At 34.5% G+C, this 27,480-nt stretch overlaps 1 protein-coding gene across 2 annotated transcripts in view; it reads right to left on the minus strand.

Annotated features, from left to right (window-relative positions):
• The window catches only part of LOC124357748, a 528,868-nt gene that overhangs the window by 46,516 nt on the left and 454,872 nt on the right, over positions 1–27,480 (minus strand). For both annotated transcript variants that reach the window (XM_046809777.1, XM_046809776.1), the window contains one exon: positions 5,773–6,489. In XM_046809777.1, coding sequence (XP_046665733.1) covers positions 5,773–6,489 — 717 coding nt within the window. The remainder of the gene's footprint in view (positions 1–5,772; positions 6,490–27,480) is intronic.

A 27,480-nucleotide genomic window follows, 5' to 3' on the forward strand; every position in this document is an offset into this window, starting at 1 on the left:
AGTCACAGAGTTACGGATCCGAAGGGGAGGTTTCTATTTTGTGTATAAGAATCGTGTTATTACATTCAGTCAACTTTTAAGTACGTGGGCTAATGTAAAAATGCATATTATTATTTTTCAACCATTTTCATTCGACTTAGTTATGAGATGCCCCTAAAGTCTACCTCAAATGACTACCCTACCTACGTGGTATGATGAAGAATTTCCATTTTCCTGTTTTTAGAAAAGGTATCTTTAAAGTGATCTGACTAAAACTTTGTTCACAAACTTAAAACAATCCGACTGAAATACGATTGCACTATTTGAAGAATAGCGGCAATTAACCCACCTGGATAAATCGTATATGGGAGCTTCAATATATATTACTTAATCTTTAGAGTAATAGCCATTGTGTGTAAAATGGCAAGGCAGTTTTCCTTGATTATACCAGATGTTTACAACATAGCTAAGTTTATTTTAGCAAAAATAATAGAGTACATTGAATCTATCATAAAATTGCCTTAATTTTGATTAAGTAAGATGGAAAAATACTACAAAATATGTAAAGCAAGTTATATTGTGCAGATTTCATTACCAATTCTTCTTTTAAATAAATAGGATTATTCCTGAATAAGTTGTTAAATTAGAGAATAAAATAATATTATATTAAATAATTTATTACTGCGGATAGAAATTAAAAACGTATTTTATTTTTTTGACATAAGAATAATATTACCTACTTTTTTTACATAGTTTCACTTTACTAAATCTATCGACTGATGAATTGATTTTATTTAAAGGAGGCAGTAAATAGTTTTAAAAAGAATAAAATAAAATAAATACAAAGACGATTTTTATAGAAAGAAACTCTTTTAGAGAATGAGATAATTTCGGATTCTTAGACTGTCCGGTTACACTGTAATAGTACGTATAATCTCAGCACATTATCAGTAGCTTGAAAATAAATTGCTGATATTAATATTTAGCAAAAACACAATTTCTTGGTATATAATTTTGTACGGTAAAAATTATTTTTAATTGCAGCAATTTAACGTCATCGCCACACAAAATCTTTATCAGAATTAACTTTTGTTGTCAAAATGTTTAATGAATATCTTAGTGATGGCTAACTATTATTTATTGACGGCACGTTTTAATTATTACTTATTTAATAATTTACTTAAGATATTTTTAAGTAATCTGACATTTTCATATAATGTGGAAGCTTACTTACTAAACATATTAGCAAACAAATAACCATTATGTTATTATAATACGATTGTTTCTAAAAATATAGATATAACATTCACGAACAAGTTTAAAATTAAAACACTCAGGAAAAATAACATTAATAAATAAATTAGGTATGGAAATCACATGAGTACTTAGTCCGTTGATTGTATAACGCACTGATAATATATCAATATTACGGGTTTTTAATAGATCTTGGCAATAGGGGTCAGTTATTTTAAATACACGTGTAAATAACACGCACTACCCTGCCATTGGCCATTTTCAACGGCCTTCTTTCGTGCAACTCGGTATAGCCGTGTCGCATTGAGGGATTCGAATGAATAAAAATGGGGATCTGCGTTACTACTATAGTCCTTTACTTTCCTGTTACCGTAATGCTTCTGATCTAGATTTACTTCTTTTATAAATTAATTAACAAATTATATGATATATGTTTATACGATTCAGTGTAGTTTGTATAGGATGATTTTTCTACAAATAAAAGTCGAAAGTAATGAAAAATGTTCAAGTTAGGTAAGAGAATATTGCACTTCGTATTGTTTAGACTACTGCACATCGTGTTGAAGTTCCTGGAATACAAACAAAACCTCAGTTTAAGCCCCCGTATAAATCTAAAGCAAGAAGGATATCGCTGTCAAATCTATCCTAAGCAGGTAACAATAACACGACTCCGGTTATTGTACGTGGAACGCGTCTACAGAGAGGGTTGTAAATCATGCACTGCCTCGGCGAGTCGACCACGGATCACAAAGGCGGTTCTGGAAAAGCACTTTCTCTTTTCCCACAGAACTTTACTCTTTTACAGTTAGCGCTGAAGTCAAACATCTCCCTGTCTCTGTGAATCCTTTTGTCTCCACGCAGAGGTAATCCGCTTGACTAAACAAGAGGCTTGCTTTTAGCCACAATCCTTCCAATTACACGACTGAAATACAGTAACTGTGTATTACACTGTAACGGCAATTACAGCTATCATGTCATTTCTGTCTGTCTGTCTGTCCCGTCCGCATAATATCTTGGAATCATACCGACCTATAGATTGAAATTTCGAATGAACCTTGATTTATATATTAGCGACACTGAGTTCGATGGTGGTGCATGTCACATCATGGGATTTGGCTGAGCGTTAGCAAAATCTTTTACATTGGTCTTATGGGTAACCGATATGGCAACAAAAAAAGAGCAGAATAATTAAATTTGTAAGCAAGCTGAGTACAACCATATGGAATTTAAACATGTGACATATTAACACATATAGTTTACTCGTGTGGTAAAAAGAAATAAAAATAGAGTGAAAGAAATAATAAGAGTTAAAAGTTGGTGACAAGTTCTCATTCCTTCTTTGTAGTACTATCCTAACCAGACTTTTATCATTTAAACTCTTACCTAGGTAACATATTTAGAGCTATGTAACCTAACTCAACGAACGAAATGTGCATGTATGATTTGGCAAGATAAAGATCAGTTGCAGACATCAAATTTGGCTGGAAACTTCATTTCTAACAATGGAATTTGGCTGAGCCTGTCACGCGTCGCGTGGCGTGACGTAATACCACTTTGAAATACTACTTTGCTTATATACTCTTCGTATAAAATAGTAAGGGCAAACTATGACCCGTAATCTAATCTGAACCCAATGATTGTCACTGTACTAGTACAACTTTCAGAGTAACTCTGCATAGACTAGATTCAAACTAGGACTATAAACCAGTATAGAGTATCTCGTAACTACGTAGCCTAACAATTCAAATACAGTATGTTCAGACTAAGACACTGAAGTTAGATAGTCCATGCTTCACTTTTGGGTGCACGATTTCGTGCATATTATCAATAATATGGGACATAACTTTTCAAAAATGTTGCAAAAATTTGAACCAATACACTAAATTTTATCCTAACCCACTTGTTCTTAGATAAAATAAAATCCCTTTTAATACAAATATCAAGTAAATTTGTAATGTAATACTGTACCAGCGGACACATACGGGCGTCGAAGTCTATCTTGTGTATATACAAATAAACTGATAGTACAGAGTATCGATGGACGATAGAATGTAACGAAAGTTTACCAACCAAACCACCAAATATCACGTGTAAAGAAATAAATGTCACATGAGTGCACTCGGTTTGGGTGTAAGTCTATTAACACTTCTGTTTACTCTAGGATTCTCTCGTTGCTATCACGGTTGCCCACAATACCAATGTAAGTACACTACATTTCCACTCTGTTATATTTTTCTTTTAACTTTATGAATAAAAAAGCGTTATGTTGGAATCTCCGGTTGACCCCACACCAATAAGAAATGTTTAATGATTTTGGAGTTATTTTAAGTGTTAAAATTCGATCATGCATGTATACTGATTCTATATGTTATCCGCAAAGGGAAAGGGGTTGGAGAGTGTTAACTGTAAACATCTGAGTTAACATATATGACGATGGCGTAAATTGTTTGAAATGGCACCTTCCGAAAATCGGAATGTTGCGCTTAACGTCAACGAAACTTTGAAAGGTAAATCTCGAATTCCACAGAAGTGATTTTAATAATTGAAGCGTTATTGCTCTCTCTTCAATTTGTTAAAAATCGCAAAAATACTTGTATAAAGAGGTTGAAATAACATATTTCCCATATTAAACACAATTAACACTAACTTCTTCCTCACACAGAGGGCAATTAGACGGATTTTTACACGAATATTGTCGGACTAAAGTTACCGGCTAAAGTCACTCATAATATGAACCGGTGGCAGGAGCCCAAAGTGGACATTTGGATCTTCATAGTAGTTGATGATATTTTTAACCGTTGAGCGTGTGTACTACCGACAAATTCAAAATGCCGGGTTACAATAAAACATCGAAGGACGATTTGTATACTAATTATTGCACACGGGGATTGTTGCTAGGGACTTATTTACCGAAAAAGATGGTTAGAACGTATGATGGTCCACATAAGGTATGGAGCGGCCAAAATCAGTAAGCAGCAGAGCATAAACATAGACAGGGGGGATTTATTTTGACACACATGTGGACTAACTTTGACTGATCCCTAGAAGTGATTTGTCTGCACGCATTACAGAATAGTAGTAGTCAAGTATGGTGACTGGGGAAAATCAACAGAAAGCTTCGAATTTGCGGATTTTCCCGTCTATTGGCAACATAAACTACATGTTTTACATTAGGGACAAGCATTGGTTGTGTGCCAATAGTGTCCCGGCAGGGTCCATTAACAGAGGGACGATGCAAAACTAATTCCTTCTCGTATACTCCTGGAGAGATCTAGGATCGTCTCGGGGAGTTGGTTTTGGTTTGTCGCTCGTGTCTCGTATTAGGAACACATAAGAGCCGCCTAATCACAAAAAAACATTACTTTTGTAGTTGTTTTTCTTAGTTGACTGCTAAACCTGCATATTTCCTAAATTCTGCAGTACCTAACCACAATGAGTTCTATTGTAAATAATTATATCCTAATACAATCTCGGAATAATTTATTCTCAATAAAATTTAAATCATTTCTAATTCATGTTATACTACCTAGTCAAGTTGTTATAACCGTATAGTAAATTACTACAATAAGGACATGTCTACTAAGTCTTTTCAAAATGTTTATCCATCATTTGTCTATAATCCCAATAAATATTTCACTAAAAAGTATAAAATATTCGTATTTAACAATATCGCAGTATTTGTGTATTTTAAAATCACTTATTTAAAATTTACATCCATTATTTATGTATATATAATTCGAGTAAATATTTCACGACAAAGTATAGAACATTTGTACTTAATATTATTACAGTATTTGTGTGTTTTAAAAATCATTTGTCTAACGGAAAATATCCGAAAGAATTAGCAATAAATAAATATACTAGAAAGGCTTAACACATTTATATGCTTTTATTTAAACTCAACAGTTTTCGTGACCTTGTGAAAATAAAAATATACCATTTATATATGTATATTTGCGTTGTAATTAACGCGACTGCTAATTTAATGAACTATAATCTAACTCTAATTTATAAAGCTATATTTCTCAGGTTATTCAGATTTTTATAAAAAAAGTCCAATTTAAAATGACTGAGCAAGAGAGAGCTGCACCTTGCACTTGACATTGATGGTCGGTACTCCACTGGGGTGAAGACTACAGACTCCGACCAGTAACAAGCAATATTCCTACAGGAGTCCAATAAAAAGAATAAAACTGCTGAATAAAGCTGTCTTCTCTTCTACAAATAACGGGGTCATCTTTACCTTAACAAGCTGTAAAGCTGTAAGATGTTTCATGACCAATCTTTTAATCATCTTAGCGAGGCTCAGGCGGTAGGACGGCTTGCTTTAATTTTTGTTAGTTATAGTATACCTAGTCCAATCAACTCAATCATAATAAACTTCAAAGTTGAGGTACTATAATAAAAGTAATTACGAATTGAGCAATAAAGCTTTTGCGCGAATGAAATGTTATATTTTGGTAATTATTATTGATGTATGGATTGTGAAACACTAAGTATCTATTATGCATATATTAGATATTTCTTAAGTTTACTCACCTATAAATAATCCTCTTGATGAGGGGGAATGCGTAGAATAGCACGGAGGCGGAGGTCCAGCACTGTACCCAGTGTAGTAGGACTGCGGTGGAGGGGGAGGGTAGGGATCCACTATTGGGGCGGGGGGAGGGTAGCTGCTATCGGAGGGAGGATAGGCGGAGGAGGTCTGTCCTCCGGCGGGTGACGCGGTCACGATCATCTGTTGACTGTTGGAGGACGGAGGGGGATTAGAGTTAGGGTTGGGAGGAGGATTGGGGTAGAAGTCCTGAGGCGGGTAGTACTGATGGGGCCCGGGACCATACCGCCTGGGGTAGCCGGCAGGGGCGGGCGGGGGGTAGTGCCCTTTGGGGAAGTATCCAGGGGGATATCCAGAGGGAGAGTAGCAGATATCCTGGTGGTAATGGGACTGCTGGCCGGGGTACTGAAGGCTGGAGGCGGGCGGGGAAGGATAGTACTGGTAGTAGTTGTAGGGTTGTCCACCGTGGGGAGGATAACCACGGTAGGTGACGGGAGGTGGATTGTCGGACGACGTGGTCAGAACGACTTCGCTGTCCGAGGACTCCGACGGAGGATGGGTAGCAGATGAAGGGGGTGGGGTGGGGGTGGGTAGCGAAGAAGGAGTGGGTGGAGGGGGCAGCTTGGCGGTGACGCTGGCGCTGGTAGAGTGATGGTGGTGATGATGCGTGGAGATGAGAGGCCCAGCCGGCTGATAGTAACCTGAAACAATAGCACTCTTGTCAGTCGACAACTTCTTGTAACTCAGAAGTCATATGATAAGACGTAAAGTAAAACACTTCATAAACCATGCGAATATACGGTATATGCTTGCAAGAAGAGGATAATTAAAACAGATTCCACTGTTAAAACATTTTATTGTTAAATTAATCATAGTTCTTACATCTTGTAAGCACCTACATGTAGCGATAAAATACGTTACGGTCACCACCAATAATATCAAACCATTCGACAGACAAGTGCCTGCTCAGAGAAATATTGAAACCAATAAGTTACCTCAAGTGGCATTGAAAAGTATCATAATTTCCTAACTTACTCAATGTTCCCTCTACACAATTTCATCTCCGGTCACAACCTGCAAGCAGTCAATGTTAGTAGACTATCAGTAGAGCACGGAGGAGGAGGCGCGGCGCGGCGGCAACAGTTGTACACTGTACTGCGTGTTCAATTACTACGAAAACGAGGCCGAGCGGTAATTTACACGGGTCGTGGACGACATTCGGCCGAACCCTGCAATTGAGCCCGGAGATGCCAAAAAGCGGATGTTTGAGAGACTCGTGATGGACAATTAGAGGCCTGCACGCGCGGGCGGCACGAACCCATCGGGGGCCTCCGTCAGATGGGTACGAGGAGATCTGGGTACTTAGAGCTCGCCAAGTCAGAGTTCACACGTTCACAATGATAAATTCTGAACTAGTTTTATTTTTGTTCAAGTTTTTGCCACCTTAATTGACAACACCATTCCACCAGAGTTTTTAGTTTATACTTTCCACTAAATTGTGTTTCAAAGTCAAGGCTTTATTCACTAATATTACTATCTTATTTCAGTCAAGTCATCACCATTTTGTAAAATATGTAGCAAAGTACATCGAGGTAAGAAAACCAGTGTTAGGCTGCTCATTAAGCAACAACTAATTTCTTTACAGAAATAAAATACACTCCTACAACAGGGGTTTTCGGACACCATCATTCAGTGGTACCAAAAATCAGTAACACTAAGTTTCGAAATCTATAACCAGATCTCTTCCTCAGTTGAGTTACTAAACTAAAACATAACTACGATCTAGATTAAAATAAACAAGCCATACCAAGCGATTTGTCAGATTACAGGTTGCAGATCTTAAAACATAGTGCTGTAGGGTTTTTTTCTCTGTACAATACCAAATGTCCGGAAAGTTCTGTTCCTTCACAATTCTTACATCGTCAAATACTAACTTCAAACAAAGGATTTTCCTCAGTTCATTTTTGGAAACAAAAGTCTATTTTATATCAAATATGCTGAATATATCCCTCTGTAATCTATAGAAAATGACTAACGAACAAAAATCTATAAACAAAATGATTATATACTAGAAACGATAGAAGGAATATGAATTACGAACACAAATCGTCAAACAGTACTTGGCTGTAATTATACACGCAGAAAAGGAATTAATAATAATAAAATGTACACAGTGATCAGAAGTCGCATTTGAATAAAGTTATGAATCAATCCTTCATTTAGTATGCGGGGACATAATATACTGCGACTAATTTATACTTGCACGTTCAGTAAGTTTAATAAATTTAAATACTCAATACATAAACTTTTATCATATTATTGTTAACATTACAACTTTAGTACTTTAATAAATTCTATGAATGAAAATGATTATAAATTGAATGGAATGACGGAACAGTTCAGTCATAAAGTAAGTCTTGTACATACAACTGATTAGTGTCAATGGGACGAAGAATGGCGTTTAGTTTGTCCGTAATGTTTATTATTGTTAAATATTATTTGTTATAAAAATATAAGCGGGAAACGAAGTTGCCAAACGTGTAAATAGTAATAGCAGGAGTACGCCATAGGATATGGCGTAACAGGCTTTGCTGAGGTTGTAAGCAAAAATGTCAAGGGTATAGATCATTTCATTTTACTAAGTATTTTGTTATAATGTCTTACGATTGTATTCACTTTGTTCACAAATTTTCATTCTGCAATCTTCTCGTCACCATCACGGTTACCTATAAGACCAATATAAAAATGTTCGCCGATTCTCAGCCAAATCCCATAGAGTATCATGCATCGCCATCGTAGAAAATATGGTTTCATGAAAAAGTTCAACTCTATGCGTTAGTTTCGTTCTCAAGATATCGTACGAACAAAAATGAAATGTTTGTAGTCCCTAGAGTGATTGATACATTGGCTTCGCTTCCGATCAGCAACTAGTATTACTAATTCTGCGCTTATAAACATCTAGTAAAAAACGAGCCATGTATTGTTTGTGCCAACATACAGTAATCTCCACACAATATATTACAGTAAGTATAGTGTTGTTACATAGGTGAATAGAGAACAATTTATTTCCACAATGTATTGAGTGCATAGGGAAGCTGGAAGACAACGAGAAAGAAGAACAGAACATCAGGACTGTATTAAACCTGCGTCAAAACCATTCATTCTAGACATAACTTAAATTAACTCAGACCTTAGATCAAACCTCGATATACAGACTAACTTCATATTTATGTTTTACAACTGCGTGAAGATGTGCAATTAATTTGTTTACTCTAGCCAAAGTTTATCAATATTTCCTCTACTACAAATTATTGAAAAAGGCTATTGATAGTTCTACTAAAAATAATTCTCGGGATATACGTATTCCTCCAATTGTGTTGGTTCGGTCATTTTATTTATGTAGAACCCAATTCTCTAATTGTTTTCCAGATAAGTAGACAATCCTTTGGCTAAACGAGCCAGAGAGGATTGCTCCCCTATCGGCAGTTAAACTAATTCAGACTTTGAAATCTTGCCATCTTGAAGGTTCAACACTTCTGGTTCAGGAAACCCTTGCAATCATAATAATGGGGTAAATCTGTCTTCTTAAAGGATCACTTTCGCCTTCTCAGCTCAGTAAAATTTAATTTATCTTATGGTTGTTGGCAATTCATGTTTAGAGTCAAGAAAAATGTCCATCTACGGTCATGCTTCCCTCGCTTTATTTACTACCAGTTGTTCATCGATTAAAATTAATTTTTGTTAAGAATATATTACAAACAAATACATATGGATTAGTATGAACGAAGAAAATTCTTTAATAATAATATAAAATGTAGCTAAATAACAAGTAAGAGCATGCGCCTTCTTTGACTGTGTAAAATAAACGTTAATGCACAGATACTTTTAACAAAGAGATATTTTAATAATAATAAAGAAAATTTGGACTTAACAAATTAAGCTTACAGATTGTTAGCATTCAAGAGCGGTCTCACTGTCGTTTTGTATTCACAAGTTATTTGTACAGGAAAAAGTTTATAATAGTATGACACGGTATTTATGGATCCTATGTGCACCTGATGTCCAATTATGCACCCGATAAAACAATAAGAATATCTCTTCACCTAGATTACATTGTATAGTTTGTCTATGTGCCTCTGATGTCCAATTATGATAAAACAATAAGAATCTAGATTGTATAGTTTGTCTATGTGCCTCTGATGTCCAATTATGCACCCGATAAAACAATAAGAATATCTCTTCACCTAGATTACATTGTATAGTTTGTCTATGTGCCTCTGATGTCGAAAAGATGTAAAGAGTAGTTTTTGGATCTCTTCAGACAAACATGTCTCTAGCTAGATTCCAGGAGACAAGTCTGTGACATCGTCATATTCGATGCTGCACTAAAAGGAAGGTGAACTGGAACTGTACTCACGACATCGTACGCGGACAGACAGCCAGAAATTGATTTTTTTCACACTGAATCAACCTTTCCCACTATAGCTTTATTTATTCACAAGATTTATTTACATATTGGAATTTTGTAAAACAAAAAGGAAGATGTAGACTTAGTTACTTGTCCTAGTTAAGAATACTATTTTAAAAGAAAAGTGCTTAAGATTTCTCATGAAACATAGTTATGTGAAGTATTTAGTGAAACAAATACAATTAAATTCTATTTTGATTGAATCATTTAATTAATTACATGATCGTAACACACATCGTTAATTTTATTACACTAGCATTACACAAAAATTCTTCATGTTATGATTTACGAAGGTTGGTGTACTTCTGAGCTTAACATCTAAAGTTTAATCTTTGGTACAAACTATGAGAGGATTTCTCCAATGGCATGATGATGTACACAAATCTAACTTTGTGTGCGGTGATCATTTAATCCAAGTGATCAATAGCCATTCAGTGCTTTAATTTACAAACCCTTATGATTTTAGTTGCTTAACTGATTTAAACTTTAAAAAGTGTATGAATTAAATTGAGAAAACTCATAACATTAATGATTGAAAATGTATTGATTAAGATTAACAATTAATTGTTCTATGGAATTTAAAAACACCACCCGCAGACTCTATATACCACTTTATGATTAAAATAAGGGAATGCAGATTATTGTTTACGGTTATAATCGTTCTTAGGAACTAAAAATAGATGGAAAGTATATCCGAGGAAAAAATAATTCACACTACCTTAAACTTGCTTGTACTCGGTGGCACTGTCATGATCGTGGAAATAGCCTTCTGTCATGCAATGCTCCAAAGTAATAATAATTCTTATTGCATGTGAGCAGTAATAAACTTGGAAAATTTGCTGACATGAACACTTTGACGTCAAATAAAATAAAAAAAGCATATGTAACCAACCGGTCATCCAGATTCATATACATGGAAAAACTCTTTCATCACATAAAATCTCAAATTACTACATTGATTCTGGCCCATTCTAAATTTTCCCAGGAATTCATCATGTATTAGTCAACAGAATTGATGGCCTTAGACACCGTCCTGTTGGTATTTCAATTGGGTTTTAAACTGATTAAGATTTTAAATTGGTTTCACGCTCTCAGGAAACATGTTGATTATACCGACACCAAATTGTGAGTTCTTGGAATTGTGCTGAACACAAAAACTTATAATTAGCCTCCTCGTACACGTACATCTTACCTCCCGCTATTTTAGAATGCGATTAGAAGTTAAATATCATCTTAAGGATATAAAGACGGATTAAAATTTAAAATCCAACTTCCCAGAAAGTTTCTCAACACGACTCTGTAAATTTCAAATTCATTACAATTCCGACAGCCTTTTCTAGAGTTTATAAACACAGTCTTTGGTGTGGTCTTTGGAGCAGCTCTGTTAGTAGCATCTATTTTATATATCTTGGTAGTTAAAATAATTTATTTATTTTATTCTGCAAGCAATGTTTAAACCCATTTCTCTATATTTCGCTTTTGTGAAACTGTGTACGATTTACTTTACACTATTCACTTAAAAAGGGAGGAATTTAGAGTAGAATATAACGTATTAATTTCTGGATATCAAGTTAAAGTTAGTTCTTAGAGTTGAGACCAATCCTCTTTCACGTATGTCTTCAGTGTTAGCGGTGAATCAGCGAGGATCAGTTCTCAGTATAATATTACGTACTGAATTGATCGATAGTTTAGTGAATTGACGCTCGTCGTTTAAGTGTCTTCTGACGGTGATGACAGGAGATTACAGCCGGATGTTCGCACAAACACGTCCAGCGCCTCTAAACAGTTGACTGTCAGAGTGGTCACTGTAAACACAGCCTGTCTGAAGTTCAGGCGTGACTCACGACCATCATATGTGTCATAGGAACTCATGGAACCAGTGCTTTTCCTAAGCACCTCATTCTCATTCGTCCTCCTATCTTGTTCTTTTTCCATAGCTTTTTAATTAAGATTTTAGAAAAAAAAACATTAAAGAACTCTGGAATAGTTTCATTATTAGGAAAAAAGTGGCTGTTTTCGGTGCACGATAGTATTTTACGAACGAGGTAAAGCCGAGATCAAGAATACGTTTAAACACCTTAAGACACCTTTGCTCCGTGTGGCGAACAACTGTTTATATAATCCAAAAAGAGAGAGACCTATTAATTCTTTTAAGACCTATTTTGCTCGTCTTCATGGCCTGTGCGTGGACTTTATCAAATAGAATACTGGGAAAGCCGATACAGTACAATGTCGATTGTACTGATAAAGGTGCCAACAATGGTCGTAGACAATTTCAAGGAAATACGGAAAACAAAATTAAAACTTACACGTTTTATTTTATTTTTCTTTACATGACCACTCAACATAGTAATACTGTTAAGGTAACATATCAAAACAGCTGTTGTTTTGCATGTACTTCTGCTGAAACAGTAACAAAGTTAGCGCACTGAAAAAACGAATTGTGCGCCAGCTGATATTTCAGACCTCTGTTATAGGGTAACGAAAACTTTATGGGCCAACTTAAGTATCAAAAGCAACTGCAATTTTTGAAGTATAACAAGAACAGTTATACAGAATTGCAAACTCATAGAGATAACGGACCTAAGAGTACATATTATCATTTGAAGAGTTTTAAGAACTTGTTTGAAAATTTAAATGCAAACAACACTTGTAATGAAAAGGAACTAATGTTAACTTGAACACTTTTTTTATTGACTGAGCGATAGCGAAGCCTAAACTTCGAGGGGATTGAAAATTTCATTTCTGCCTGTCTATCTGTCTCTCTGTCCGCACGATATCTTGAGAACAAATTGACCTATAGACTTGAATTTTGCATGAAGAATCATTAAGGTTGATGATTGGCTGCGCGTTAGCGAACATTCTTACATTGGTCTTATGAGTATCCATGATGGTAACAAGAACATTTCAGAATAAATAAATTTGTAAACAAATTGAGTAAAACCAAATTATATTTTAACATGTAACATAGTAACTCATGTAGCCTAGCAACTCCAAAACATACACCATCGTATTGTGTAGATTTATTATTTAAATCACAGTTATGAAACCAAATTGTATGAATAAACATGTAAATGTATCATGTGGAAAGATATCTGGTGAAAAGTGTCCATTAATGAAATTTAGCTGAGGGCCATTAAGACCTACTCAGTAGGCTTGCACAATGTTTTATTTTGTGTGCCAGAGAATGTAAAAACTTATTTCCCATACGTTTTTCTGTCCTTCTGTACGCAGCACATCTACAAACTAGAAGAATAAAACAAACTAAACAAACTAAGTCTTGAAATGTTTAGTCTAACTTCAGTGAATCCCGTTACGCGACATTATGTAACGTACCTTGTAATTACGTTGAGATAAAACAAATACTCAAGGTGGCAATCTAAGAAAGAAAACAGCTTTTCTTTTTCTACTCGAACACTTTCTGATACCTGAAACGTTTCCCTGGAGATAAACCAATCAGTTAATTGCTCCTCACTGAAGGGTTCTAGAGCGACGTTTAAGTGATCAAAGACGTTTGTTCCTCCGGAAATGCAAACCACTTGGACCTGTCGACAGACTCGAGCAGGGAATCTTCAATGAGCTCTTTAATCACAATATAGGCTAACTGTTACCGCGCAACTCCAGCGAGAGGAGGGGAGTCACAATCGCCATTTATTGTCCACATTTTATACGGCTGACGCACATTTACATTATAAATCAATTGTGTCCCCATTTACATTTAATTGGCCATGCCCGCAGTGACTGATGTGGCAGCAGCTACCACGGTGTCCTCGGCCGTGTAAAGCTGAATTTATCGCTCTTCTTTGTAACATACTGACAGTAAACACACCGAGACTTTATATCTGTATATAAGATTCTGTGTCTGCTGTATGCTCGTAATGTTTAATATCAGGTTAACTTTCCAAAGACAAATATTAAATTCCATATATTTTACTACAATGTAATTATGGAACGTAATTGAAACACACGCCGAAACTACATTATTCACATGGTTGTTATCTCGTAAAATCAACTACTGGTGCTTAATTGGTTGAAAACACAAAACTTGTTGGAGAACACCAAGACGCAATAAGTTAACATTTAAATTTATACAAAGTCTATGCCTTTTTCAATTCAATCGACACCATGACCACGCCTTTCAAACAGTATGGAGTGTATAAAACTTTTGTTTGTGGCTGAGCGCCAGCGAAGCCTATCGCCTAGAGGCTGATACAAATTCTCTTCTGTGTCTCTCTTTCCCCCAGGATACCTCTTGAACGAACTGAGATATTGACTTTTAATATTGAATAAATTGGTTGTACGTAAACAAAATAGTTTTTTATGTTCCTCTATGGAATTTGACTGAGCGTTAGCGTAGTATTATTCAGGATATTTTTTTAGAACTACTTCAAGTCTAAATTTTAAATTTTGCATGAAACTTATTTTTTTAAAGACATGATTAAGTTGGATGATGACCATGCCTCTACATGGGATTTGGTTGAGCGACATCGAAGTCTTAATCTCTTAGAGGGCGGTCAATATCTCCTCTTGTCTGTCCGCAGGACATCTCGAGAGCGAAATGAATTATAGACTTAAAATGTTTTCTTGTTAAACGTCATGTGGTCTGCCGTACTTCTACTTTGTTGTACAAGACGTTTCACGAACTGGGAGCAAACATCTTGCAACAACGAAAGTCACCATTTGGACCAAAAATACTAAAGAAATTGTTATAATCCCTGAACATGTGTATTCACAGAATCGGAATGTTAACACTGATCTAATAAACATTTTGAAATTGGGAGCAGCAAAGTTATAGATCGATAGTTGGCAGTGAGGATAAAATCGTAATGGAGAAGCATTAGTTCAGACCGTCAATTAATATTGTCAGTACATACATTTACTTTCAGCCCCCTGCCCTCCGCCTAGCTCCTCCAGGCACGCCTAAAGGCAGTTTGTTGTCAGTTCTTGTCCCCGAGCCAATTTGTCGTCAATCCAATTTGGTTTGGCGGCTGAAGTGTGTGGGTGGTGAGGGGAGAAGGGGGGGTACTAGAAACGGCTCTGTTAAATCCCGTCAACGCGCAATTGTCAACCCTATTCTGGATCAACCCGAGAGTGTTCACTGATCTTTATACTCACGGGGGAGTAAATTTCTCATGTGGGGATGATGTACTCTAATTGTATCAGTTAATCCAAAAACACTTTTTTGCTTTTTACCCTTAACGAATAAAATACTACCGCTGTCATGTGTCTATCTTTCACCAAGTAGACTATTTTCTACATCTCTGATTGAGGTAAGACTTCATTATCATTTGAATATAATGTCCAATGTAATTAATAATAATGTTACTAGAGATTACGCCAATCATATACATTTTTAAAACCTCTGTAATGAAAATGGATAATTCGTAAAACCAATTTTGTGTTATTTGTGAACTAACAAGTAAATTGAAATTTGTTCAGACTTAATTAGTTAAATACAGTTGATGCGGCTTATATTTATATATACCATATACGTATGTGATTATAAGAAGTAGCTAAAACTCAAATTTCCTTTTCAACGTTTTGGCAACTCAAAATAAACATTCCTTCCGGCGTGTTAAGTTAATGAACAAATGAGAGAAAACGAACGAGAACAGTGAGCTGGGAATGATCCTTAGTCGTGTTTAGCAATCAAATCTAATATGTATGCGTTCTTTCTAAATGACCTTTTAATGATATGTTTTCTTCAATATGATATTTCACAAACTAACCTTATCCGTCATAAGTATATGTGCACAATATGTTGTGCACCAAGAGGGCAAAACATTTTGATTTGTTAAAAATGTGAAGATGTGTGTAAAATTGTGTAAAACATTTTTAATATAATTTATAAAAACACACATACATGATATGTTTGTTTTACAATGTTAAACATACAGGTAATAGTTAGTAATTGTTCCCAAAACAATGACTAAGCACACTATCTATTTGATTCTTTAAACATTGGATATTTGTGTCATAACAATCGTGTCAACACTTCACTTCGTGTGTGTATTTGACACATACAAGGATTGGTTCACTTTCTGCTTCCATCCTTACTATAGCGATCGTTGCCTAATATCACCGATTCCTCTAGAAATAAGCGTCAACACCTTTTCCCAGTTCCCTAAGGTTTATGACGTGAAGGGGAATATGCAGCAGCTAACACCTTTACAAAAGATCTTGATTCAACATGTATTTATAAAAAGATTCACTTTTTAAAGGAATCATATGAACTATTATCTTATTTTTCAATTTAAGAGCCGGCTGTAATGGCGGCCCTCATGATTTTATTCCTAAGAACGTTTTAAACCATTGACATTAAATATTTTAAGATCGATTATTGTCATAGAATTATTGCAGATGTCTCATTTTGTTACAGTCCAAACGGTTTTCTAAATTTTTATATATTTTAATCTGATTTGCATACAAACTTCCTGTACTTTATTATTTTAATACTTAAAAACTATTCACTTACAAAAAGGCTTGGATGCAAATTAACCGTATCTTAAAAATTATGCATCAATCATAACTCTACGACCAACAGTTAAGTCTTTAAATGTTTGATGTTTAACATTATTGGTCTTGTGGGGAAAAATAATATCATTTCACTACCGTAGGCTTTTAAATGTTGAAAAGATGCGATCACTGTATTTTTTAATACTTCAAATACGTGATAAACAATCTCTTAAATTTTAAACAGGAGCATAACTAGCCCTTAACTTGGAGCATGTTTATATGACCAACTGAGGAGTTTTTTTTATATATGAAAATCTGATTCCTCCCCCAAATGGGATATTTAGGGGGTAAGTCAAGATGTTTAATCTGGAACCCGTAGCAAGTGACACATCATTTTAAAGGTATTATAATAATAAGAATAATGACAAAAAGTAGAGGATACTAATGTTAATCTATCAAATTTGGTGGCTGATTTATAAAACCCCATTGCTTGTGAATAGTTTTGTAAACTAATGAAATTTAGATTATTCGACATAACTAAGGCTTTCTCCTTTCCACGATAAAACAATTCCGTAATTCCAATTTGGACATGATCTATATGTAACAAACTATAATATTAGCTTAGATTCAAAAGTAATGTAATGAAAACAATGTGATTCCAGAAAAAACATCCATGTATTTAAGTTATTAATTTAACTCGTTATTCCTAAAAAGGGACATATAATAAACATCCACATCTAAATGTGATATACCAAAAGATATCACTTCTTCACAGGTCTCCATTTTTTTATATCAGCGCGTGAGTTTCATGAAGTTTATGGAGAAGTCGAATTATATAGTGTTCAGTGTCCAGTCATGAAAGGAACCTCTAAATCATACATTAAACCTTCTTTAAACTGTATATGAGGCGTTTATCTAGCAAGTTATTGCCACGTTGTTAGAAGTTATTACAATTTATTCTCTGGTAAAAGTATGCAAAATATGTGAGCAACAAACGGACCGTTAGAAGAACTGGATAGTTATTTTAATTAAGTGGTTAGAAAACAAATATCAAATATTTAACTTTTGTAAATTTGAGAGATTTCTTATTTTACGCTGGGTGGTCCAATCATCTTATAATACCATTTGTGTCACATATTAAACGCAATCACTTCGCAACGTGCTAACTAGGTTTACAAAAAAACTAAAAAAAGAAACCCATCAAACATTAAAAAAAACTAACTTCAAATGTATTAATATTTTAAAACTGCTGTTAACATTTTGTTCATTTCGGAGCGCCTAGATGATTTTTTTTAAAGCTACATTACACACAGAAGTAACAGTAAATAGACAAATATTTAAGTATTAAACATATTTAACGTTATTATAGTAGTAGTGTTTAGATCAATTGAAGGTCAAGCTTAATTCAAAATGATTTGATAGTCTGTAATTATAATATATATTTATAAATAATCCGTAAATACCAGAACTCTTTATTTGTAAACACATATTACAATATAAATAAATAGACACATGGGCCAAATCATGTGCGTGGCTCATGAGTTCTTAAAAAAATATGCGCTTACTACAGTACAACACGACAAACCGAGTTGCAGAAATCATCTGAGTGTTTAAGATCACAAAATACATTACATAATGCAATAGACATTTTTAACTACTTTTTAAGGTAGTCTATTCCAAAAACTAACGATTACATCACTATTTCTCTACTAACACCGTACATGTGATTATGTTATCAAGGAGAGTACTTAGGCAATGGTTCATACGTGTCTAGTGCTATTCCTGTTTCATATTGAATCCATTTGATGACAAGTTCCTATCATAAAATACTCTTATTACTGTAACAAAGTAAATGCTCAAATACAAAACGTGGTTTTCTTAATTCTACCAACAGATTTAACAGTGTAAGAGATATTGTTCCAGGAAAATGCTGTGGCCATTTGCTGAAACAGCTGATAAGACACGTTCAGTAATCGTACCTTATGACGTCATTGCCGTATGGAGAAGTGGTGCTGTGGCCATTGGCAATAACAGCTGATAGGCGCGTTCAGTAATCGTAGCTTATGACATCATTACCATACTAGTGAAGTAATGCGGAGCATTACGTAACTGAACGGATTAATATGTGTGGTTCATTTGATAACCCATGAGCGTTCACTTCTGGCTTGTTTATATCTTCCAGTTGAACCTGTGCCACTTAATTTTGGGCAAAACCCGTGGATGTCAAGGACCGGCAAATAACTAACCGCAAATGTAGAGTAAAAAGGTTGATAGAAAGGTATTGTCTAGTGTGTAGGATGACTGTTAGAATGGGTGAGGCATGAATGAGAGTCCGCTATACCCTTCACAGTATTTCAACAAGAGGCAATCCTAACCTTATCCATCCTGCAAATAATGTCACTCTGGAAGCAAGCTCAGTCTTTTTAGTACTAAGTACAATAATGAGAGCTTTCTTCAGCTTCTTGCCATCAGTGAAGAAAAACGTGTGGTTAGGTCAACTAATTTACGTAACTTACATGGTATGATTGTGAATATACATTATTCATTCGTATAATATGGTATCTGTAATACTACATGGCTGATATTATCATCTAAATACTTTTAAGAACTGTATTGGTGGCATTAATAGCAGGTTCATAACCCGTGTGATAGTCCACATGATAAGTACAGAGGCTATTATACTTCCGTATCAAAACAGTGGTTATCATTTTAGTACCAAGAAAGGAACGTATTAATACTTGTCACAGTGAGATAGAAGTATGACTGAACGAATGGCTTCAAGAACATTTTGAGTGATAAAGGTGCAATTTTCCTAATTACATATTGGTCGAAATACATTACGTAAACTACGCAATTAGGCCTATATTCTGTATCATTATAGGCTACGTAGTAATTCACACGAACTTCGATCATAATCTTAAAGGGTAAAACAACTGTTTACTACCTAGGAGTAAAGAAAATCCTGCTCCTTGTTTAGGGGAAAACTTTTCACAACAGATGGGAAAGTTTCTGCTCTACGAGTCGTGTAATTACTGTATAGTGATTTATAATTGTACTGTTTACGTTTTCTCAGGTTTAAGAAAAAAAATCACTCGTTGCAGAGGACGAATGAAAGAGGGCGATGAGCAAAGTTAACCTCGTGAAGAGGAAATGGCGAGCAATACAATAACCAGCGAGGAGCCGACCCGCCAACACTAGCTGATGTCGGCGCCGAGCGAAGTTTCCTAGCAATTACGGCAAGTCTCTCCAATCTGTTCATCTGTTCTCGCGACTTCTGATCTGGAGACGTCTGTAGAGTTAGTCCACTTGAGCGTTCGCGCCAATTTGTGCCTCCCCCAAGTCTGGATAAATATAACCTTAAGTAACGGTAACATGGCCACCCCTCCACGTTGGCCCGTTACGTGCTTAGTGAAATCTTCTGGAATGTTACGCCTTAAGAACAATATTTAACCTCAAATACTTTAACTTTTACGCCATGTATGATTATGGACTTATGGGTGATGCCCCATTAAAAAAATACCTCGAACGCTTTTTACTTGGTAGGATTACAAGATTTTGGAAATTATATATGTTACAAAAGGTATAACACAATGTTTCGAGGATTGGAATCTATCCTCTTCGTCAGGTGAGAAAATGGGTTTGGGACTGAACATGGTTTTATGGGATTTATAGCAAGACGATCGCAGTACTGTTGGTTGTTAAAGGTTGATAGTTGTCAAAGCCCTCCCAAAGTACAGAAGTGACCTGCACAATATATTTTAAATGGTTTTAAACCATTTTATTCGGTTTTTGTATTTTTACCGGGATTTCAAGTTTTCAAGTTGCCGACCAGATACAGTAATCATTCTGGGCCGGTGTGCCAAGTTGTGTGTGCCCATCATACACATTTAAGATGTAACGGTTTAAATGGACTAACTTCACTCAATACATTTGCAATTAACGGACAGAAATCGGAAATTGGTTCATAAGAATGAATTAATGCACCAATACAATCTCACATTTAAATATAATTTATTAATTAACGGGCGAAAACTAATGAAAATGTCACTCTGAGGTGACATCGAATAGAACTGTGTGTATCAAGTGTTGTAGTTACTAACATCATTAACATTAGTTTCAGGATATACATTTTAGGTTTCAGGATTATGATATCCACTGTTAGCTTTTTAATAAACAAAAATTAGTTAATATAAAAATAGTGTTATTTTTTATTCGTGGTCCTTTTTTGGTAATTTTTCGTTATATACGAGAAAACGAAATTAAAAAATCGGATATGATTTGTTTTATTATAAAGCAACCCTAACAGTTCCGTGTTACAGTGGTTTTAACCGAAACCGGTAAACGTATAGTGTGTTTTATTACTTGAAAATTTGTTTGTATCAAAATAAACAGATAGGCGAAGACTATTTATCAGGCTCTGAACAGTACAAGTGGCTTCTTATTCACACCCCATATGTATGTAACAATCAGAGAGATACTAGTACAGTTCAATAAGCCGATTAGTCTATCAAGTTATAATTCCCTGATCCATACAAGACATTACGTACTCACACTACATCGTTGTGTAACAATCAGAGAGATACTAGAACAGTTCAATAAGCCGATTAGTCTATCAAGTTATAATTGTAACTGATCCATACAAGACATTACGTACTCACACCACATCGTTCTGTAACAATCAGAGAGATACTAGAACAGTTCAATAAGCCGATTAGTCTATCAAGTTATAATTGTAACTGATCCATACAAGACATTACGTACTCACACCACATCGTTCTGTAACAATCAGAGAGATACTAGAACAGTTCAATAAGCCGATTAGTCTATCAAGTTATAATTCGCTGATCCATACAAGACATTACGTACTCACACTACATCGTTGTGTAACAATCAGAGAGATACTAGAACAGTTCAATAAGCCGATTAGTCTATCAAGTTATAATTGTAACTGATCCATACAAGACATTACGTACTCACACTACATCGTTGTGTAACAATCAGAGAGATACTAGAACAGTTCAATAAGCCGATTAGTCTATCAAGATTTAGAATTCGCTGATCCATACAAGACATTACGTACTCACACCACATCGTTGTGTAACAATCAGAGAGATACTAGAACAGTTCAATAAGCCGATTAGTCTATCAAGTTATAATTCGCTGATCCATACAAGACATTACGTACTCACACCACATCGTTCTGTAACAGTCAGAGAGATACTAGAACAGTTCAATAAGCCGATTAGTCTATCAAGTTATAATTGTAACTGATCCATACAAGATATTACGCACTCACACCACATCGTTCTGTAACAATCAGAGAGATACTAGAACATGTCAATAAGCCGATTATTCTATCAAGTTATAATTCCCTGATCCATACAAGACATTACGTACTCACACCACATCGTTGTGTAACAATCAGAGAGATACTAGAACAGTTCAATAAGCCGATTAGTCTATAGATTTAGAATTCGCTGATCCATACAAGACATTACGTACTCACCACATCGTTGTGTTACAATGAGAGAGATACAATAACAGTTCAATAAGCCGATTAGTCTATCGAGTTATAATTCCCTGATCCATACAAGACATTACGTACTCACCACATCGTTGTGTTACAATGAGAGAGATACTAGAACAGTTCAATAAGCCGATTAGTCTATTGAGTTATAATTCCCTGATCCACACAAGACATTACATATTGACGCCACATCGTTGTGTAACAATCAGAGAGATACTAGTACAGTCCAATAAGCCGATTAGTCTATCGAGTTATAATTCACTGAGCCATACAAGACATTACGTATTAACACCACATCGTTGTGTAACAATCAGAGAGATACTAGTACAGTCAAATAAGCCGATTAGTCTATCGAGTTATAATTCACTGATCCACACAAGACGTTACGTATTAATATCACATCGTTGTGTAACAATGAGATAGATACTAGAACAGTTCAAAAAACCGATTAGCCATCGTAAATCCATGTAAAATCTACTATTTAACATTCCAACTTTTCTCTTCTATTCCTCCATAGAACCTTACATTTTAATGAGTCAGACTTGTTTTAAACTTATCATAAATCCGCATCGAAACCTATCTAGTTTTTTCGCAAAGTTTTTACTTTGTGAGCATTTAAACGATGAAATACAATAAATTTATACATTCTTTAATAACCAATACAAATATTAAAAGAACTAAAATGCAGTTAGATATGTATTTATCATGATATTATTAAAAAAACACGATCCCATTGTTCTATGATGTCGTAAATTTGTTTTACGTTTAAGGCTTTTCTAATTGAGCTAAAATTAATATGGCCACCAATACATCCCGCACTTAACAACACTTTCTTGCAAATTATATATCTAAATATTTAAATTTCTGGAATTTTCTGAAATTACAATGAAAATATTGGATAAACCACATGAGATATTTTTTTTTAAATATGACAATTCTCATATAATATTAACACTGATAATAAAACAAAACAATGATAATTTTGTCACTATATTAAAACAAAACGAAGAGCGAAAAAATGTCTTACAGTTTGATATCATATTTGCTGAAAAACAGGCTATCTAAATAATATCAATAATAATAACTAATAATTGTTCTAGTTTAATTAATTTAAACAATTTTTTGTTTATCGGGAGTAGGGTTTGGAGAAATCGAATCAAATGACCGACGAGAGATATTACAGGTGATGCTCGTGTAACGTATAAATATTCTGCTTATCATCTGCTCGCGCTGTCGACGTTTCATGTCCAGTTACTATCCAGAGTCGAATACAGCATTATAATGGTCATTGTTAAAGTAGGACCGTAATTTACCTATTATTTATATTAACAAGGTAGGAGTATCACACTAAGCTTCGCGCAACAGGCTTCGCTGAGCTTGTTAAAATAAATAGCTTGTCAAATCTACTCATTTCATTCTTTGGATGTCCTGTGGACAGATAGACACACAAACAATCATAAAGAAAAAATCAGCCTTTCTGAGTGATACGCATCAACGACACTCAGCCAAGTTCCATGGTTAGACACGCACCAACATTGAACACACCCTTCTCCATGTAGAAATGAAATTTCACGCAAAATGTAAAGTTTACAGATAAAATTTATCTCGAAATATCCAGCCAGATATGCGAGCGATTATTGATTTTAGCTCCAGTGCACCTTCCTCTTGCGTGCAGCATCTGAAATCTGATACCGTTGCAGACTTGAGTTCTGAAATCTGGAGTCATGTTCGTTTGAAGGGATCGAAAGATAATTGGCGACGAAGAACGAAGAAGCTTAAAACGAATCACCAGCATCCTTTCTACATCAAAGACACCCAGACTATAAAACATAGTGCAATCTCGGTGAAAAGGTAATTTTTAGTCTCATCAGGTGCACAATTGACACACTGGTGCTCGGTTTGTTTAAAATGTATATGGTTTCGTAGCAGTGTTCAAATAATAAAATTTCCCGAGAGCTAGGGTGGTACTACAACGTAAAAGTGTAAAGTAAAAATTGTACATGTTGAAATCTCAAATGATTATACTCAGTTTGTTTACAAATCTATTTCTCGTTTTACAATAAGGCCAGTGTAAAATATTTGCTAATGCTCAGTAAAATCTTATACAGTGACATGTAACATCATCAATACTCAGTGTTGCTCATATAAAAAGGAAGTTTCATGCAAACTTTCAAGTATGTAGGTAAATTCATTTTCGAGATATCGTGCTGAGGGACACACATAAGTAACATTTTCTAGCCTCACGAGTGATAGGCTTCGTTAAAGGTCAGCCAATAACTATTTTCCTTCAGAGGCAAATCTAAAAATAAGATAAATAACAAAACTAAAAAAAATGCATAAATAAATAGGCAAAAACGAAAATCGTACAAAACAAAGACACTACTTAGAACAAGGCATTTAACTACACTTTGTTAGAAAGTCTTTCGCATTTTGAATGCCATCCATTCCTGTGTTAGCTGCGAAATTTGAAAAATGTGCCAGTGAGGTTAATTAATTATTCATGATAAAAGAAAATTAAAAGCTACACTACTAAAGTTATGACTACTATTACACACGACGTTTAAGTGAATTATAGCATGGTGTTGACGAGCGGTGTAAAATTAACATGACGCAAAAGTTGAACAAGACTAATACACGGATATTCCAAAAACCGTTCTGCGTAATAGTTTTAACAGCATTGTATGTGGTCTAATCCCTTGGGTTTTACACAAACTCACATTTACTTGGTAGCTATTAGAAAGATAATGATTAATGCTTATAATACATGATCTTTAATAATTGTTAAAATATATTTACAAACGTTGTAAATTGTATTAATTACCTACCATAACAACTTATTGTCGTTACTTTAGCATAATCATTTTATGGGTTAGAAATTGAACAAAGCATTCACTAACTGTTACTAAATAAGATACTTATTGTCAGAGGTACACAGTGGCGAAATATTTCAATACAAACTGGACTCATTGTATAATTAATTCAATGTAGTAAATCAGCCATTATGTAATGCAGCTAAACAAGATTACCGGAGTGTGAAAATTGATTGTACTGCTGGCAGCAGGAGTTGAAGTAGTTGAGAGATTTACTAACAGATGGCGTGGGTAGCGCTGGCCACAGTCGCGAGTCGGTTGTTTCATTGCCCATCCCAGCACCGGGCATGTAGGCGTAGGCTGTCCGAGAATAATAATATCATAACTTTGTTTGATATTGGTAAGGTTTGGAGTAACGGTTAGCTTATGTGATTTTTGTTATTGTCAGATAACGATGTTATTTATATATGTTCAAGACTCTACCTAAAGGATTAACTTTAAAATAGGTTAAGGCCAACTGCTATTGTAATTGATATGTTGCTGAGATCAAGACAGATACTTATACCAGTAAAAAGCGTAACATAATACTGTTTTCAATAAAGTATTTAGTTGTACAAGCTTATAACTGAATCGTCTCATTTGTAGTTGACAATAATTGCAGAAACATTTATAACAAGGCCGAACCCAAATATATTCTACTTGCAACTTTTTTCTATTAAAACGTTCACGCAAACTGTGTATTTTTGCAATTATTATTTATTGTCTTTGGAGAATATGATTACAGCAAATGCAAAAATTCAATTCCTCTTAAAGAAAACTTATGCCCACCTCTGGATTGATAAATTCACTTCAGTCGAGGGATAAAAAAGTTAATGGAAGCTATATGACCTTCGAGATTTTAATAGTCCTTTATCGTGGATTCGCTTTTTGTTAATTTGTCAACTAATTGTTCTATGGTAACAAAATATTAGTCATTTAGGTTATCTTACGTAATTCTCAACATTACGTGCCGACCGAAAAGTATGTAGCATGGTCTGGAGATAGCGTTTAGTATTAATAATAGCGAACATATTTAATTATATTGATAATTTGCATTTTTTTCACAAACCATAAGATTTTAATAAACATTTCACAGGTCTCCGAATTCCTGAAAACAAGGTGTTCTTGGATCCCGTAGTAACATTTCATAAATATTTTAAGTTATAATAAATAATAAGGTACCAAAAGTAATTTTCACATTTTATGTTTATTTAATTGCTTATTACTTATTTTAATTTGATTAAGTATGTATTTACACATCATTAGCCTATTTATGATTGTCTAAAAATGGAAAACCATTTTGTTTAAATAATCATTATTCCTTACAAATTCATTAAATTTGTTCTAAAACGAACCTAATAGCATGTTTGTCCTAAATTTAAATCTTTAATCCTTAGAGTGTTATGGTATGTAACCAACCACAAAAAACGTCAACCCTGCGGATACACATTTTTAGACATTGTTGAATGCTTTCTGTTACAAGCACCCTGCTTCACCTTCCTCAATGACTCAACTTTGGCAACTGTCCAAACCATTAATATTCTCATTAAAATGTTGGTTTGTGCACCACAGCCCAACATTGAACATTTGTCACATCTCAACATTCTCTATTCTCACATTAGAACAATCTTTGGCTTTGGACAATTAACATTCGAAGTTATATAAGGACTTTGTCCAGTGAATTGCATTCAGTGTCATTCAGAAGACATATTTTCAACTCTCATTATTCGTTAATTGATTATTTTATGTAACGATCTTTTCAAAACTTTAAACAATCCAAAATGGCCGACACGATCAACCAACTCCTTTCTAAGAATTTCACGTCTCTTCACTTCCAGCTGAAAAGATCATCTCGGTATAGGATATATTTTCACCATATAATCTATATTAACCTCTATTAATTACTAAATATTTGCGCTAATCTTTTTTAATAATTATGTTTAATGACCTCTCCCTGATTTTATTGATTTTTTATAAATCAGTTCATTGTTTCGAATTTATAAACATAAAATAACAGAGGACAATATTTGATGACATTTAATAGAAATAAACACCATGCATAAGCATATAATAGTATTATTATAGTGTAAAAATAATAAATCAAACTTTTCCCCTAATGACTTCCAAAATAAATTTGAAATTAAAATAGTCTCTATTTGTTATATTTGTGGTTTTAGAAGAAGCTGTAAACTGTATTTTTATCATCCTTTCTAGCCATTCATTAACAATTTGTTTAATATATCCTTACGGGGATGTTTAATATCCTAATAGTAACGTATTTCAAGTTAGTGGAGTTTAAAGGATTTCCAACTGGTGGACGCCCATGTTAATTTCGTTACTTATTTTGTTGTGCTAAACACACAAAATTGTGTAATTGTCTTACACAAAGCTG

This window comes from Homalodisca vitripennis, chromosome 3, assembly GCF_021130785.1.
Source record: "Homalodisca vitripennis isolate AUS2020 chromosome 3, UT_GWSS_2.1, whole genome shotgun sequence".
Taxonomy (NCBI): domain Eukaryota; kingdom Metazoa; phylum Arthropoda; class Insecta; order Hemiptera; family Cicadellidae; genus Homalodisca; species Homalodisca vitripennis.